General features: G+C 38.0%; 1 protein-coding gene across 1 annotated transcript in view; it reads right to left on the bottom strand.

Moving 5' to 3' along the window:
• The window catches only part of btv (beethoven), a 594,436-nt gene that overhangs the window by 330,820 nt on the left and 245,246 nt on the right, over positions 1-18,370 (bottom strand). The window contains exons 28-29 of the mRNA XM_068226811.1: positions 10,218-10,448; positions 8,925-9,137 (exon numbers count right to left, since the gene is read on the bottom strand). Of these exons, the coding sequence (XP_068082912.1) occupies positions 8,925-9,137; positions 10,218-10,448 (444 nt within the window). The remainder of the gene's footprint in view (positions 1-8,924; positions 9,138-10,217; positions 10,449-18,370) is intronic.

Below are 18,370 nucleotides of genomic sequence, written 5' to 3'. Positions count from 1 at the left end.
CCACTATCTCCCGAATGAAAGCTCACAGCCGCACGCCTCTAACCGCACGGCCAACTCGCCCGTACGCTCCCAAGTTGAGAGCCCCTGGGACCCCTTTCAATCATCAATTACTACTGATCTGCATTTAGGGCAGTCGCCCAGGTTGTTTTCCTAGCCTTTTCTTAAATGATTGCAAAGACATTGGAAATTTATTGAACATCTCCCTTGGTAAGTTATTACAATCCCTAACTCCCCTTCCTATAAAACGAATATTTGCCCCAATTTGTCCTCTTGAATTCCAACTTTATCTTCATATTGTGATCTTTCCTACTTTTAAAGACACCACTCAAACTTATTATCTACTGATGTCCTCCCACGCCATCTCTCCACTGACAGCTCAGAACATATCACTTAGTCGAACAGCTTGTCTCCTTTCTCCCAAGTCTTCCTAGCCCAAACTTTGCAACATTTTTGTAATGCTACTCTTTTGTCGGAAATCGCCCAGAACAAATTGAGCTGCTTTTCTTTGGATTTTTTCCAGTTCCTGAGTCAAGTAATCCTGGTGAGGGTGAGTGAGCTGAGTGTTTAAAAAGGTCTTTTTCCTATATAGGAACTTTTATTTCTTCCTTCAGCCATATTTTGTTGGTTTTATTATGGGTGTTACGTGTTCGGATTGTTGACCTATGTTTTTTGTTGTAGGCTCTTCAAAATTTAGGAGTTAGATTATTGAGAAGGTGTTCTTTCAAAAAAGCAATATCCTTGTTGATGATCGTTATCTTTTTCATTAGATTTAAACATTTGAAAGCTTTTCTTATGTGCCTGGTTGGCCGTACTATCATAAGTTATGGTTTTCATTTCCATGTTGATATACAACTTATATAATAGGAATTAATTGAGGGAAGTTCCACCATTCAACACAATACAGATGTTTTGTTTGGCATCTCCAAAAATCGTTAAAACTGGGGACATCAAATAATAATAATAATAATAATAATAATAATAATAATAATAATAATAATAATAATAATAATAATAATAATAATAATAATAATAATAATAATAATTAATTAATTAAATAATAATAATAAATTATAATTAATAATAATTAATTAAATTATTAATTAATAATAATAACTGCTGACTTTCCACTTCTGAACCCAAACTGTTCCTTGTAACTGACTTTCCACTGTTTATCTAATTCTTCTTTCCAATATCCTTTCCATTATCTTGGCAACATGGCAGATGATGGTTATTCCTCCGTAGTTACCACACATCTTAACTCTGTTCTTGAATATCTGTATTATAATAATAATAATAATAATAATAATTATTATTATTATTATTATTATTATTATTATTATTATTATTATTATTATTATTATTATTATTATTATTATTATTATTATTTGTTAGGTACGTTGAAAAGTAGGACAAATTGAGGCAAATATTCATTTACAGGAAGGGGAGTTAGGGATTGGAATAACTTACCAAGGGAGATGTTCAATAAATTCCAATTTCTTTGCAATCATTTAAGAAAAGGCTAGGAAAACAACAGATAGGGAATCCACCACCTGGGTGACTGCCCTAAATGCAGATCAGTATTGATTCCCAGCTTTCTTTTATTTTTTTATTTTTTATTTTTTATTTTTTTTATGATCTGTCTCAGAATAAAAATGGGTTCCACTGCTGACTTTCCACTTCTGAACCCAAACTGTTCCTTGTAACTGACTTTCCACTGTTTATCTAATTCTTCTTTCCAATATCCTTTCCATTATCTTGGCAACATGGCAGATGATGGTTATTCCTCAGTAGTTACCACACATCTTAACTCTGTTCTTGAATATCTGTATTATAACCCCACTTTCCCGATCCTCGGGCACTTATTTCTCTCTTTATACACTCTTGAGTATTTTATTAGTCCACTATGGCTACTTCACCTTTTCCTACAGCTAGAACAGAGGTCAATAGAGAGCTGGTGGTTTGACAAAAAATGAAGGAGAGGCTTATATTCCAAATGGACCCGGCCAGAGGCTGGAAACTGTGGTGGACGAGGATGATTTCAAGACATATTGGATTTCATCGCTCCTGATGGTCATTATCACAGTACATGTTCAAGTAATTAGGAGGAGAGAGAAAATAGCAGATTTTACATTACATCAGGTCAATGTAAAACAAGAGCAGTGCTTTCTTTCCCGCTATTATTCTTTGGGACTGGTTAGGTCTGCTTTAGTGGTGTATTTTACTATGAGTTCTAATCTTAATTAAGTGTGTTTGTAGTGTCACTACTTTTCTTCTATATTGTGAGATTAAGAAAACAGATTTTGTTATTTGATTAATCTTGATATATCTGGTGTGATTTAGAAAACTTTAAGTGAAGAAGGATGTTATTAGATCTTGCCAGCCATTCATGCTGCTGATGGCTTTTTGCATTGGGATGCCACTGACAAGAGAGTACATGGGTTATATTTCTTAGGGAATGCCCTGTATTTCAGCATTTGAAGTTCTTTAGATATTTCAAATAATCTATTTTAATCAGAGAGCATAAAGTGTTTAGTGTTTAACATTCTATTGCCTAGTAACTGCCTTTATTGCCCCATTTCCAGATCTATTGCTCTTCATTCTCCTTAGTAACACTAAGAAATCATGACAAGAAGTAATACAGCTCACATGAGCTTTGAATGTCAACGGCATTACTATGTTGAAACAATGAATAATGTAAGATCTCTCAAGTTCAGAAACAATGAGCGTGGTAACCACTTGCATAGGTAGCCTATGTACTGTTCAATACAGGAAAAGTGGAAAGGAACTGACTGCACTAACATAAGTAAACTCTAGCTCAGGGTATCTGATTAGTAACCTCCTGGCCTAGCAGGAGGCATTGCTCAGGTTGCCAACGTCTAGGTTTGTCTTATTTTGAAGCAAGGTACTAACCTCTAGGTAAGGACACCACCCTCATCTGACACACATACTGTCTCTCTTGGTATAACAAGAAGCCAGCATGCAAATGTGAATCAGTTCCAATAAAACCTTCCCTCATTTTCAATCCATTATATACAAGGACAACCAATTTTCTGTTGAGCAGACAGCTGTAGGAACTACACTGGCCAATAACACTTCACTCACAGTCATCCATGCTACACAACAGTTATCGGTAGCAACACTACAGTTGCAGTAGAGTAAACACTAATGCAATTAAAAAGTTATGAACTCACCCATGTCACGCAAGGAGATGCTGGAATGACCTCCCTTCACTTTTTACACTTTTCTCTTATCTGTTTATGAAATGTTCATGAAATTCTATTAAAAATATTTATTCTCTTTGAGAAATGAGTTGATTTGTTGAAGGATATTCTTTCAAAGTGTGCAGATTTGTTTTGTGAACTTTATCTTTGAAAGTTCTACAGTGATAATAGAAGATTTTGTGAGCCACATGTTGTTACTGATAAATCTATTACTTAAAACTTTATGAACTGCCTATAAGGAGTCACTGGTTGTATGAGCCCTTGCAGAGTCCTCCTGAAGAAATGCAAAATTACATTCCCTCTCAAAAATTTCAGACAAAAAAGGTTGCACAATGTTTTTCACAAATACCTTTCATTTTTTGTTTCCTTTAAAAGGGATTAGGCCTATTATTCTGTCACTGCTAACTGCACACCACATATATATATTTTTTTGATCTTGAAGAGAATTCCCAAGCAGAAGATTAGCTTTTTTAGCACTGCAGTGTTTGCAAATTAACATATCCCTGCTAGGTCAACCAAGAGTTACTTGAAAACAGAATGAGATAAGCAACAATTTCTCTGTCATGATCTTGATTTAAAATCCATACATGAAATCAAATTCTACATAAAGGATCACCCAATTTAAGGTTATGCACTACAGAAACTTTGTAGGGCTTTAGCCCTTTGTACAGAACAGTTAGAAATACCTATTGGCTGAGAATGATGGCTAAGAAACTATGTGGTGCGCAATGTCATCAAGGATTTTCTTCTGTAAACATTGTAATTCATCGTCTTCATGTCTTACTCTCTCTCCGTCATAAGAAATGAGCTAACTTACGAATTACAATATGACCTGGAACTCAAAACATCTAAGAATTTCTCTTCAAATAACATTCTGGCATCACATGAGGTCTCTTTATAGATATACAAAACATAAATGGATACTTCTTGTGGAATAGAATGGAGGATGGATCATACAGAAAGAAAGGAAACCAAGAATTATATTTCAAGATGGAAAAGATCTCAGATACCATCCAGAAGAGGAGAGCCATGTTCTTTGGACATATCTACAGGATGAACCAGGGAAGACTGACCAATGAGATAATAAGGATTTTTGAGATCAGGAAAACTATGGTGCACTGCTGTCAGGAGGTGAAGAAGGACTTGGAAGAAATGGGAATACAAGGAACAGAAATCAGCAACAGGGATGCTTACAAGTGGAGGACAGGGGCCACCAAGAGGTTTCAAGGAAAAGTTAGATCCCTTACCCAAGCACCGTGGACAGAAGAAAGGAGGAGATTGCAGAGTGAAAGGATGAAGGAGCACTGAAGGAGCAATGAATGCTGGCCAATTAAAATGCCCTTGAAGTGGCCAAATTTTGGGCTGAATCGGTGTGACATCTGTATGACATATACTGTTGTAGACCTTTTACTTGTATTGAACCCGACAGGGGCATGATCCAAGGACCTTTGGTTGATATTGATTTCCGTAATTACGCACGCAATGCTATTTAAGGGAAAGAACGCTCAAAATGATTAGTATTCATATTATTAATAGAGGTCATACCGAAACTAATTAATATTCATATCACTGAGATAGATATATTGTGTCTTTTAAAAATTATTCTACGAGATTTCTTTGTCTGCGACTTATTGCGCAGTATTATCCTTTGTGTGGCGGGGGCTCGCAGGTGAAGCCAAGCCAACTTAGACCCGGGAGGGGTTATGAATGGGGATTCCCTGTGACATCACTCGAGAGAAGACATCCCTCCTCAAGACTCACTGAATGAGGGGAAACCAACTTTTTCGAAACGAAACATAGGAGCCATCTTGGACTCGGACTAGCCAACTTAATTACTTACGATCTAGAAAATTAATGAAACTCGAATTATGGGGTCGTCTCCCGATTTAAAAGGGATAAATGTCACTGGGACATTTATTTAGTGTGTTTAATGTCCTCTTCCGTGATAACTTTCCGAAGAAGAAAGAATACTGTGTGGTTTCTGCGTGGAAAAGTACTGGGCCATCTGTTTATTCTCACGACACCTCCTCGAGAAAGGGAGTTCACCACGCATGGTGGGGGAAGCAGGAGAGATTTTAATTAATTTAAAGAGATTCACCGAAGGATAATTGAGTGGTTATGACTCAATCGCATCAACTAAATACTGGTCACCGACTAACCGTACTATTTTACCTCGAGTACGCCGGGAATAGGCGCTACGCAAATTAGTGGAAGGGGTATCGCTCCCTTGTAAAAACTACTGCAGTAAGGGACAAGCGTCATTCGGGGTTAGCGGCTTATCGACGGCGAAGCTATGCTCGGTTAAGCCCTCGTTAGTTCTTTGTTCAAGTGAAGTTAACTCCTATTTTAAGTGAAATAATACAGTTCGCATAAACAGTGTATAGTTTTGATCTCTGTGACGCCTGTGTTAACTTTTTAGAAAACCGTGATGTGTAAAGTAATATTATTATCATTACGATAGTAAATAATCTGACGTAGCAGCAGACTGAATAGGAAAACCGAGAGATAGACGAGATTCGGTACTGAACCGCGGACTACGTAATAGCTTACGAGATCGTGACCGGACGTTCACAGTGAACGCTGTTAACCGAAGTGTGAATTAAACAGTGACGTTGTGTGTGTACAGGATTAGCTGCCAGCGGCTCCACCAGCATCGAACAATGGATCTTCAACTCCAAGATGGAATGGAAAATGAAGTAATCACCGTGGTGCCCATGGAGGAGGAGTAAGCTCAGGATGGACCTCCTGAGTTGACGAAGGCGTCATCATGTGATAGAGATGAGTACAAAGTTCTAATAGCTGGCATGCATAGAAGGGATGGGAATATTTATTGTAAACTGACGCTATAAGAGATTAAAGATGTAGTCCTGTTGAAATAGAGCGCCGGAATGGGCGCGTAGTTATTAATTCTTAGTTTAGGAAACCGACGACAGGTCTGAGTAATTGATTGTAAATAATTTAGGGAATATAATACTCTAGCTTTGCATGGGATAGAGATTCATTCAATTATTTCTTTCTTGGGAGATTCTGTTTGTTTATTTGCGTCAGAAGACCAGGAGTATTTAGTTTATGTGAGTGCAGTGAGAGTAGTTATTAGAGTATTCATTAATTTGATAAGTGTATGGTATGTAAAACGGTAAGTACTACAGTACATAAGGCACGTAGCTGCGAGGCTCAGCGGCCGAACTGACAGCCAGGAGAACTCCACCCTTTGAAATACTTAGATAGGGAGTGATAAGATTAAATTGATTATGTGATTAAATTTACCAGGAAGTGATCATAATACGTGTGTCAAATATCAATTCATGTGAATATTAATTAATTAATGAATGTATTGCCGTGTGACGATAAAGTAGCCATGTGCTGACCATCGATTAATTAGCAGTCAGTAATCAGATGTTAATTGCCGCGCGAGTGCTTAATTGTGTTGTAATTGCTGAATAGATTCCGCACGATGACCATGTATATGTAATGTAGCGGGTAAGCCATGTAGGACGGCAGGAATAATAATAATAATAATAATAATAATAATAATAATAATAATAATAATAATAATAATAATAATAATAATAATAATAATAATAACAACAACAATCGGGCAAAGATTACCATTATAATACCGGAGTCGCGATGTGAGAATGACGTGGTACTGTTGGGTAAATATATTGTAGATGTACTTCCGAGTGGAGTGTTACTGTCTCCTTTTGAAAGGAAATGTTACGCCTGTAGGTGGGTGTTGACCCTTGGGGTGGTGAACCGCCGTCTGGCCTTGGCCCAGTTGTGTTCCTATTTTTTTTGTGTGAGCGTTCCGTAAGCTGAGGAAGGAGCGATATTGATGTTAAAGAGAAGTTGGTTTCTTCGAACGGCGAAATAATGTGATTTACCTAACACGGCAGAGCAGTGTAATAATTAACAAGCGACCTGGCCGATAATGGTAATGTTTGCCAATGAATCGTTGTTAATTGTGCGAGTATAATTAGATAGGGATTACAGGACCCTCCCTTCATCGCAAGAGGTTGTCAGTTCGATGCTCAACGTAGGCATTGGAGGCCTACAGCGTCAGAAGAAAGATCAAGTGCCTTTTATGTATTTTTCTTGTATATCATGTACCATTTATGTGTTTTTTATGTCATGTGTGGTTGTACATAAGGTCAGTGGTGGTTCTGTCCATCAGCTTGGCGATGTCCAGGATAGCGAGGGTCGGTTCGAACCCAGGTGTTGTATCATATGTGTGTATTTTATTTTACGTCATTTCATTGGGAAATCTAGGTCTTTATTAGAATAGGGATTGCTCAGACGTGTTGTCGGACGCATGTTAGTTTTATGTGTTAGCGATAATATAGCCTCAGTGTTATGATAAAATTACCATTCGCTATATGTCACGATACATCGCTTCGCGATAAACGTACTCGTTTCTATCACGTATAACGGACAGATGTTCACCAAACAAACTACAACAAACATTTGTAAATTTTAATGTAATTCATTAGTGTTATTTAGTGCGTCATTTCCCATCATCATTAAGGTTCAATAAACCGGTTTGTGAGTTAAATATCTTAATTCGAATGTGTTCTCATCTTAGTTATGTATGCCCCGCTTCTCCTTCCTTGTACGCCTTTAAGTTTACTTTAGTTCAGCGCCTATTTATTTCATACTTCTTGACCCGTGTGCGACCCTGTAGATTCCATGCTGGTGCCATATAGGGCGGGGGCGGGTGCAGTATATATTTGTGTATATAGTTTGTTTCTTTTAAATGTAGTATTTCTATTGTACTTCTGATTCGAATAAAGAAAGAAAGAAAGAAAGAAAGAAAGAAAGAAAGAAAGAAAAAAAGAAGGAAAGAAAGAACTGAATGAGAATTAGAGCCCAGAAACAGATGAAGCTGAATTTGAATTAACGTGGTCCATAGTTGGTGAAAATGAAAGAATAATAAGAATAATTCGGTTCTGAGTGAGTTGGCTACGTGGTTCAAGACATGTAGGTGTTAGGTTGCATTTGGGAGATAGTGGGTTCCACCCCCACTGTCAGTAATTCTGACAATGGTTTTCCGTGATTTTCCATTTTCACACAAGCAAGATGCTGGGGCTGTACCTTAATTAAGGCTATGACTGATTCATTCCCATCCTCAGCCCTGTCCTATCCCATCGTCAGCAGAAGAGCTATCAGAGTCAGTGCAAAGGAAAACAAATAGAGAAAAAGGAGAACGATTAGGCTTATTATTTACCAATTTGTATTCTTAACAGCTTTGTTCTAGGAGTAGACAAATGGTGTTTCTTTCACCGTTCAATCAACGCTGACTGAGTGACATGAGACTGATGGCAAACATAGCAGTGCAGAAAGCCCCTTCACTTTGCGGCTTACCTTGAGCGAAGACTTATTGGTCGAAATATTACTCACAGCCATTCAGTCATCATAAAACTGGATGACCAGGTGATAATAAAACCTTTGAATATTCTACAAAAAACACACACACAAAAAAAGGAAAAATATATTTGGGTAAGTAAGAATTTCTAAAAATGATATCAACTCATATGTTTCAAGATCTTGTAACAAGATTTTGTTTATATGCATACAATATCATCCATGATGACACTTAGCTTCATTTTCAGGTATTGTAACATTTTACGGCCAAGCTAGGACCACTCCAGTCAATTATACAAAGAAAATTTTCAGGTATTGATATTTATTAACCATAAAACTTACTTTGAGCAATGCCAATAGATCCTGCAGACTATGAGCAGTTATAGCATCCTCACATCTTTTAGTGAAGGAGATTTGTTCTGCTAAGCAGAGTATCTGTGAAGGGTATTTGAGGGGATCTGCTCCACCTTGGGACCGATGAGCATCATTCAAACACTCTCCTAGAAGGTGAGTAAGTGTATTTTGCATCTCTTTAGCTAGAGCACTCAGCCATTCCTGTAGAAAATAAACAAGCATTCTCTGAAACACATACTGTACTGCATTATTACCTTTATCTATGCCATCAATAGAAAAAAATAGGTATTACAAAATTTTTTCCAGGGTCTCATTTAAATGCCCTTTTATAAACATTCAACATTTTAATGACCTTAGTCAGAAAAAGAACAACTGCAATCATATGCTATCTGGAGAAAACCACACAAACCAATAACAAAAGATCAATTAACAGTTCCCTTATCTTTGCATTGTAACAATTTTTTCTATTCCCCACTTTGTTACTAGTCTAATCATGACCATGGCAACACAGCACTAGCTCTAATCAGTACATAGTTTCAATAAAGTAAACAATACCTGTCTCAAAATTAATGGAAAAGAAATCCATCAAATCATATACGGAAAGGTAGGAACATGAACAGGAACACATAACAGGATAAACACAATGACAGGTCAGTGTGGGAAGGCAGAGCAACAGAAAGAAGAGACAAGAACAAACATTGAAATACAAAGGGACAAGAACAATCTCTGCATCTTCAACACTGCCACCTTCACATAGATGGGCTCTCTTCTTATCAAACCTAGCTCTTTTAAATCTATTTCTTTCCAGCCCCCAAAAAGCTCTCAACTTCATCAGGAGTATTATAACACTCACTGAGAGGCCATCTTGACATATCTTCAATCTTGGTGCGGTAAATGTAAGGATAAGAAGAGACTGAATAATCATAGAAATAGGAAAAGGGAAGAGACAAAAAGATGAATGTAAGTAGTACAAGATTAGGAACAGGGGATAGTCAGGCTACAGAAGGAGAAAAGGAGCCTATGCATCAATATACAATGTATAACTGGAAGGGAAAAAATAAGTGCCAAATCAAGTCATACACAGAAAGAGAGAAACATGAAAAGGAATGTGTAACAAATTTGTGTCACTGAGTTTGATGCAATTTGTTTATCTGTGATGATCTGTTCCCCTATTTTATCATTCTCTTGCCTTAGCATGTTAGTCTTCCTTCCTTTCTGTGATTAGCTTAATAATATTGCTCACAATCAGTTATTAAAGCTAACAGAAGATGACAGACATACCTCAACCTGCTGGGTGAGTTTTACAGGTTTCTTCAGTTGTACAACCTCTCCTTCCAAGGATTTCATGGCTGTAATATGCTGACTTCCACTATCAAACACCACACTGTGGATGCCAGCAAATAGCTTCTTTAGGTGGGCTTGGATTACTCGCTCCTTTGTTGACTGGCCTAAAATCTCCAACAAGTCATCATCACCCAAGAAATAGAACCTTGGGAATACTGATCTTTTTTCCTGTAAAGATAAATCGTTCATGACCATTATGTCACTTAAAGCCATATAATTAAAAAAAAGAACTATCACCAGATTTAAGTTTAAACACTAAATTATTTAGTGATTCAACAACTGAGGATTTACTAATTATTCATGTTACTTTTATCTATATCCACTTCTTCATACATCATCTACTGAAGAACTAAACAATGACATTTTAGAATCATTTTTAGAAAGGCTTCTTTTAAAACAACTGTACAGTATAAAAGTTCAAGATGTGACCTTAATCTCCTGCTATTAAAATAGATGTAGAATGGGGTTCAATTGTGAAACCTTTCCTTTTAGAAAAAACACTACAAACTTATTTATTTTACATGCTACACTTGAAAGTAATCCTCACTGGCATCTAAACATCTTCCAGCAGTCAGGCAACTGTTTTATCTTCTTCTCTCAAAAGTCTTCTGTTGGGCACATCTTCTTCTTCTTCATTTCCCATTTCCAGTCTTCTTGGTTGGATTGTGAATCAAGGACCTCCACAGGTATCTATTTTTCACAGTTTCCCCTCGACGAGAACTCCAGGGTGCATATCCATTCAAAAAGACTTGTTATCACCGTATTGATTTCCTCAATCTGCAGTCTTTCCTTTTAAGTCTTCCAAACAAGTAAAAATTACCCGGAGTCTTATCTGGAATTTGAGCTGCATGATGCAGGATGTCTATTTTTAGTTTGTTGTTTGTGTCCACACACATTCTGGCAATGTGAAACATCGCATTATCTTCGAGCAAAGAAACCCAACTTCATTCTGTTTTCCACTTGGACTGGATCTTATTCCTCACTTCTCCCAGTGAAGTGTCAGAGTATTGTTCTGCATTAATAGTCTGTCTTTCCAAAGGAAATCAACATAGGTAATTCCTTTCCAATGCCAAAAGACTACTGCCACAACTTTTTCAGCCAGGATTGTCCTTAGTTTCTAAGTCTTGCAAAACTGCTGTGGCACCATTCACTCATTAGCTGTCAAGATTCAGAAATGAAACAGTGAATCCAAGTTACTATGGTTACTATGGAGTTCTGCTTCAAACTGCTCTAGAAGATGACTAGCCACCTGCACGCATATCATTTGATTTTGTCGGTCAGTGTGAATGAGACCCAACGAATGTTCATTTTCCTATAGTGCAGATGGTTCTCTGAGGGAGCTTCTACGCTAACAATATTTATTCTTCCTACTGAAGCAAGTTTCTTTACAGTAACGGCACTGTTCCCCTATATAAGCACAGGTTGTTGGGGTGAATGAAGTTGGCAGCTGATGATCACATGGCTTACTCTTGACTCTTTCTCTTTCCTCTCCGAAGGTTTCATACTTGTGGGTTCTCAAGAGACATGCTTTGTCAAACTGTTTTCTGAGTATCTGAAAAATTTCTAAAGGCTAAACCTTTTCCCTAATAGGAAGGTTGATGATAAGTTGTTGCATGATGCACAGCACTTTTTTGTTCCCACATCTGTCTGCATATATCAGACAATTTATAATGTCCAATAACTGACAATTTATATTGGTATTATAAATTTACTCATTCGGGACAAACATTTCAGATTCCCTATGGGAATCAACATCTGTATCATCTGATGGCCAAGCAGGCATCAATTTTTGGTAGTGAGACATTCTCGTAGTGCATTGGCACTGCAGGTGGCTTCAAGTAGCCTACGCAGTGGCCTCCATGGTATGCACTAGCCATGCATCTTGGTAGGTGTGCTAGGTACCAACTGACAAGCCCAACCTAGCACACGGGGGCGAAACGCTGGCAACCAGGAATGAGTTAGCTGGAAAATTTATAATGTTCAATAACGGACCATTTATATTGGTATTATAAATTTACTCATTCGGGACAAATATTTCAGATTCCCGATGGGAATCAACATCTGTATCATGTATCAGACAAGACTGAAATGTTCCTAACTGCCAAGGAGGGAGGGAGGGGAGATGCAGCTTTAACACTCCAAGGTCACAAACTTGTTGAACAGGGCTGTTAGAATAATATCAGTCCCAGTTATATTTCTATCCACTTGCATTAACCAATCAAGGATGACACATTCATGAAGGAACAAAGATCCAACATTTTGATCATGTGTAATTGTCAGTCAAGTGCTCACCTAAACAATGAGCACTATACAGTGATTCTGCTTTAAAGATTCTAAAAAATTAAGGGGAGATGTAAGGCAGAACGCATGACTTGGAACAAAGTCCTATGACATTCAGAGCTTTAAACATTGAAATTTTGCACCAATGTTTATAACATTATATATGGTTACTGTTAGTTTATTTGATGTTCACTCATAAAAAATATTGCTACAGAAAATATATTTTTAATCCTTTCAAAATATTGCATGCACCTTTTCTCAGAGTTGGGCATTTTAATTGTGATAACAATCTGCTGCTAAGTTCTTTACATAGCAGTAATTCATTCTGTGAAACAAAATTTTAATTAGGCTCATAGTTTTATTTATACATGAATTTCAATTTTTTGCTTAAAAATATCTCAAATTTACTGACATACATGATGATAAATACCATGCTACATAAAATGTCAAAAAACTACTTTACAGGATTATACATTGCAGTGTTTTTAAACATACTGCCAATTTTGAATGATGCAGATGTAATAGCTCCAGAGAAAAGTTAATGCTGATTGTGCATAAATAACATTTTCCAGAAAACTGCGATGAAGATTCTCTTAACTTTTAGTCAACATTTTTTAACCTCTGTTATTTAATGCTGGCCATTTATACAGTATTCCTCTTCCTCCTCCTCCTGGTGGTGTGTTTTTTCTTCATCTGGTTCCAATGCCTAGCCAACTTTTGCAAATTTTTCACTGCCCTATCAGTCTTGGCAAGTCCCACCTCATTGATATCCTTTAATATTTTGACAAGGAATGCCCCAGGTTTGATTCCTAGCCTCTGAATTACCCACATTCTGCCTATACCCAAGCATCCCATTGCATTGGTTAACTTAATGTTAGCTTCATAAGTATTTTCCGTACTATGTGAGGTTTTAAATTGTATGTCATGTTCTAATTTTCACAATACAAATGTAAATTGCATACAACTCCTCTGTCTCCATTGTCATCAAACAGTTTTAGAGATTTGGCACCTCAACCCTTCTAAGCACTCTAGAACTAGATTTTCCCATACTGACAGTATAATGAAAATAAAATTTGATACAATTTATAGATATACTGAATCACTTGGTAACCACATGTATTTGTATTGTAAACAAAGGAACCAGAAATGCCTGGTCGCCCTCTTCACAGTCTGCTAACCTATTTTATTTCTGTTACTACCGACAAATTAGTTTAAAATGACAACTTACACGCTCACTGCATGATTGATATGTTGGTATGACAAGTGCTAACATTCAGAAAATATTTTTTTAAAATGTATTTCTCCATAGAATTCATAAATGAAATTTATGTAGCATATTATTTAAACCTTGCTTGTTTAAATTAGTGCAAAAAAATTCCATAAATTTTGCAAATTCTGACCTACATCTCCCCTTACCTAAGTGCTTATAAAAACTAGCAAGGCATGATGTCATAAATCAGAACTGCAAATTCTGACCTACATCTCCCCTTACCTAAGTGCTATACAAAAACTGGCAAGGCATGATGTTTTTATAAATCAGAATCACATTATTTTGGCCATTATCCAGCAGAGGGCGCTACTGACAGCTATACAACAACAAAACTTGGAGATACATGGATAAGCCTGGAAGAATCAGCCCATTTGTTTAGAGAGAAATGGATTTTGGTCTGAGTTCTGAGAATGATTCCACTTCTATATCTTACACTTGAAATAATGGTACTATGCATGATCTAAAAGAGAAGATTTCCTGAGAAGCAAAGAAAGTAAATACAGTAGATGCATTTCATTTCAAGTGACAGTACAGAGAAAATTAAACAGCTCTTGAAAGCAACTGGGACATTATCAAGAACTTTGTTGCTGTAATATACATACAGTATACTGTATATATATTCTTTTTAACCCTTAGTAGTCAAATAAATTTGGCTGGTAACATAACTCCTGTATTCATACTTATTTCTCTGGAAAATTGTAGCTGTATTGCTATTTATTCGTAAGACTATTTTTTAAAATACTAATCTCAAATGAAAATAAAATACTTTATATGGTTACATAAATAATGAAAATGCAAAAATTTGTAGGTATGCTTGTCTTATTCTGTACAGAACGTATCAAAGCAAACATCTCGATGAAGGTCTAGTTTGACTGAAAATGTTTCTCACTTTGTTTCTGTTTGATTGCTTAGCTCTTTTTTATTTCACCTGACATGTGGACAGTGGCAGCACTGGTCAAGGACTCTGAGTAAGAGGAGAGTGGCATGATGGGAGGGAGTGTAAAAATGGAGGAGCTCGAGTAGACACGTGTGTTTCGGTTAATGTATTTGTTACTTTTAAGTGATCTATGTGTACAATAAACATGTGGTTTCATTCAGTGCAATTTGAATTATTTCGTGAGCTACCAGAGAGGTGTTGTGTGGATCAAATGCAACATTTTTTGGTCCTCCGAGCCGGATACGCAGTGTGCAAACCGTAGGCCTAATGTTCAAACTGATACGGTACCTCAGCGTAGCGTGCTTCACTTCACCGCATCAGCATCATCGCGTCCTCGAAGGGTGAGTGCAGTCTGGTTCAATTGTCATTCCTTGTTATTCCTTGCTTGCCCTTCCCATAATGGAAGAAAATCTAAAGCGCACATTGATGAAGAAAAGGGCTGTTGTGAAATCTCTAGTTACTCGCTTAGGAAACTTTATCAGTAACTTTCAAGGAGAAAATTTAAATGATATCAAAGTGAGGCAGGATCTTTTACAAAGAAGTATCGAAGAATACAACGATGTTCAAAGTCAACTCGAAATAAATGACGACGACATTGTCACGATTCTGATAGGGAAGCATTTGAAGAAATTTGTTTAGACATTCAGTCAAAAATTCAAACTCTTTTGTTAACTAACACTGCCTTGCCTTCCTCTCCTATAGACAGTTCAACCACAAGCAATGGCCACTTACTCAAATTACCTACTATTTCTTTGCCTAAATTTAAGGGTTCTATCGCAGAATTCATGCACTTTCATGACACCTTTGTGTCGCTAATCATCAGTAATGACTCTTTGACTGACATACAACGCTATTATTACTTGCTGTCATGTGTATCAGATGAAGCTCATAAATTAATTGAAAACCTTCCAGTAACGCAAGAAAACTTCAAAGTAGCATGGGACTTAATATGTAATCGTTATCATAACCCAAGGCTCATCTTAGATCTTCACGTCAAAGAGCTTCTGTCACTTCAAGTTGTTAAGGGTGAATCGCCCAAAGACCTAAGAATGCTTATAAATCAGCTGTGTAGCAATCTGAATGCGATAGGAGCCTTGAAAATTAAGACCCCCTTGCATGAGGTCATCCTATCACATTTAGTACTCCAACGGATAAGCCTAAGTCTACGTAAACAGTGGGAGAATTCGACCTCGGGTGACAAATGCCCTAGTTTACAAGACTTAATCCTCTTTCTTGAAAGTAACTGCCAGACACTAGAAATCGTCTCCTCCCATAAGACCGGAGCAGAGAAGCAAGAAATAGGCAAGGTCAGCGGATCTTCCAAGCCTTCCACCAGTACATACACCTCCATTCCCTCATCATGTGAACTTTGTGGTGCTTCTCATTTTCTCTATCGGTGCTCTAAATTTATGGATATGTCTGTTAATGACCGTATCAAGTTAATTAGAGACCACAGGCTCTGTCTCAATTGTTTGAAAGGTGACCACATTGCGAACAGTTGCACTTCAGGCAGTTGTAGAATGTGTAACCAAAGGCATCACACCCTGCTACATTATCAGCAAGACAACCAGAGGTCATCAAATTCGACAGGCTATCCCCAACAACAGCAGTCATATTGCTCTTTGAAAGGAGCATTTCAACAACATGAAGTTCTCCTCTCAACTGCTGTGATTCATATTAGGGACAGTAGTGGTAGAGTTCATGAATGTCGAGCCTTACTGGGCAGTGGTTCTCAGATGAATTTCATGTCGCATGGCCTTGCGAACCGACTAGGACTCAAACTGAGTCGCCATTCTATGCCAATCAGTGGCATCAGCAATATGAAAACAGTGGAATCTTCACATATTTGCCAAGTTTCCATCTCTTCCAGAGTTAGTGATTATGGGAAATCCATTGTTTGCTCTGTGTTAGGACAAATAACTGGTCAACTTCCTACTACTAGAATTAACTGTGATGACTGGAACTTGCCTGCGGACATAGTATTAGCAGACTTACGGTTTAACCAACCACACGATATTGATCTTCTCCTGGGAGCAAGTGTGTTCTATGATATCTTACTACCTGGGCAGCGCACAAGGGAAGGCTATCCCACTCTTCAAAACACTACTCTTGGCTGGGTACTTGCTGGCTGTATACCCAACCACTCTGTACAACATGGAAGTGCTACAACTAAGGCTTTATTTTTAAAGGGTGACATGCTGCGCGCACAGGTTGAGCACTTCTGGGCACAGGAAGAAGTGAGGACCAATCCACTCACAAAGGAAGAAAGGGAATGTGAAGAACACTTTCAGAGGCACACCACTCGAGAAGAAACGGGACGTTTCGTGGTTAAACTGCCCCTTCGTTCCAATCGGAGCAACCTAGGAGACTCACTGGACACCGCTAAGAAACGTTTCCATTACTTGGAGAGAAGACTGGAAAGACAGCTTGCAATGAAGGAGGAATATACTAACTTCATGCAAGAATATCACCAACTAGAACACATGGAGGAAATCGAAGCCCCTATTCAAAGTCAAGGATCCTACTACTTGCCTCATCATGCTGTTGTAAAGAAAGGTAGCACTACGACGAAGGTTAGGGTAGTCTTTGATGCGTCGTGTAAAACTACAACGTCAGTATCTCTTAATGACATCATGATGGTCGGACCCACAGTGCAACAAGATCTGTTCTCCATTGTCCTTTGGTTTCGTACCCACAAGCACGTCATAACTGCAGATATCGAGAAAATGTATCGCCAGATCAACGTCCATCCTGAAGACCGTGATTTACAGAGAATTGTATGGCGCAGTTCACCCCATCAACCGCTGAAGACCTATAGGCTTACAACGGTGACCTATGGAACAGCAGCAGCTCCATTCTTAGCAACCAGATGTCTGATTCAGTTGGCAAGGGAAGAGCAACGAAGATTTCCACGAGCCTGTGGAGTTGTGACACGTGATTTCTATGTTGATGACCTGCTGACTGGAACCAACTCCATCCAAGATGCCCATCAGTTACAGGCGGAACTGACTTCCCTTCTAAACACAGCAGGATTTAGACTTAGGAAATGACGTGCTAATCACCCTGACATATTGGCATCCATTCCTTTAGAACTGCAAGAAAATCAGGTCCCTTGTAATTTAAATTTTGGAGATGTAGTGAAAACACTTGGTATTCTCTGGCACGCTGTTGAAGATATATTCAAGTTCGGAGTTACATCAACTAAGGATGCTCCTCCACAGTGGACTAAACGCACCATTCTGGCTACTGTAGCAGCAATATTTGATCCTCTGGGACTACTTGGTCCAGTTATTGTATGATGCAAACTCTTCATCCAAACACTTTGGCAACAACAAGTAGACTGGGATGAGTCCCTCCCCAAACAAATTGAAATTTCATGGATAAACACCCATAAACACCTATCTGCACTGAGTAACATCGTCATACCAAGGAGAGTCACATGTAACGGAGCAATGGTGCACCTGGAGCTACATGGTTTCTCGGACGCATCGGAGAAAGCGTATGGCGCCTGTATTTTCCTGCGGTGCATTAGTATCAATGGTGATGTTACCGTATCCCTGTTGACCGCTAAGTCGAGAGTGGCACCTCTAAAGCAAATCTCGT

This window comes from Anabrus simplex, chromosome 3 (genome assembly GCF_040414725.1).
Source record: "Anabrus simplex isolate iqAnaSimp1 chromosome 3, ASM4041472v1, whole genome shotgun sequence".
Taxonomy (NCBI): Eukaryota; Metazoa; Arthropoda; class Insecta; order Orthoptera; family Tettigoniidae; genus Anabrus; species Anabrus simplex.
Note: the sequence above shows the minus strand (reverse complement) of the source record. Positions and strands in the feature narration are given on the sequence as shown.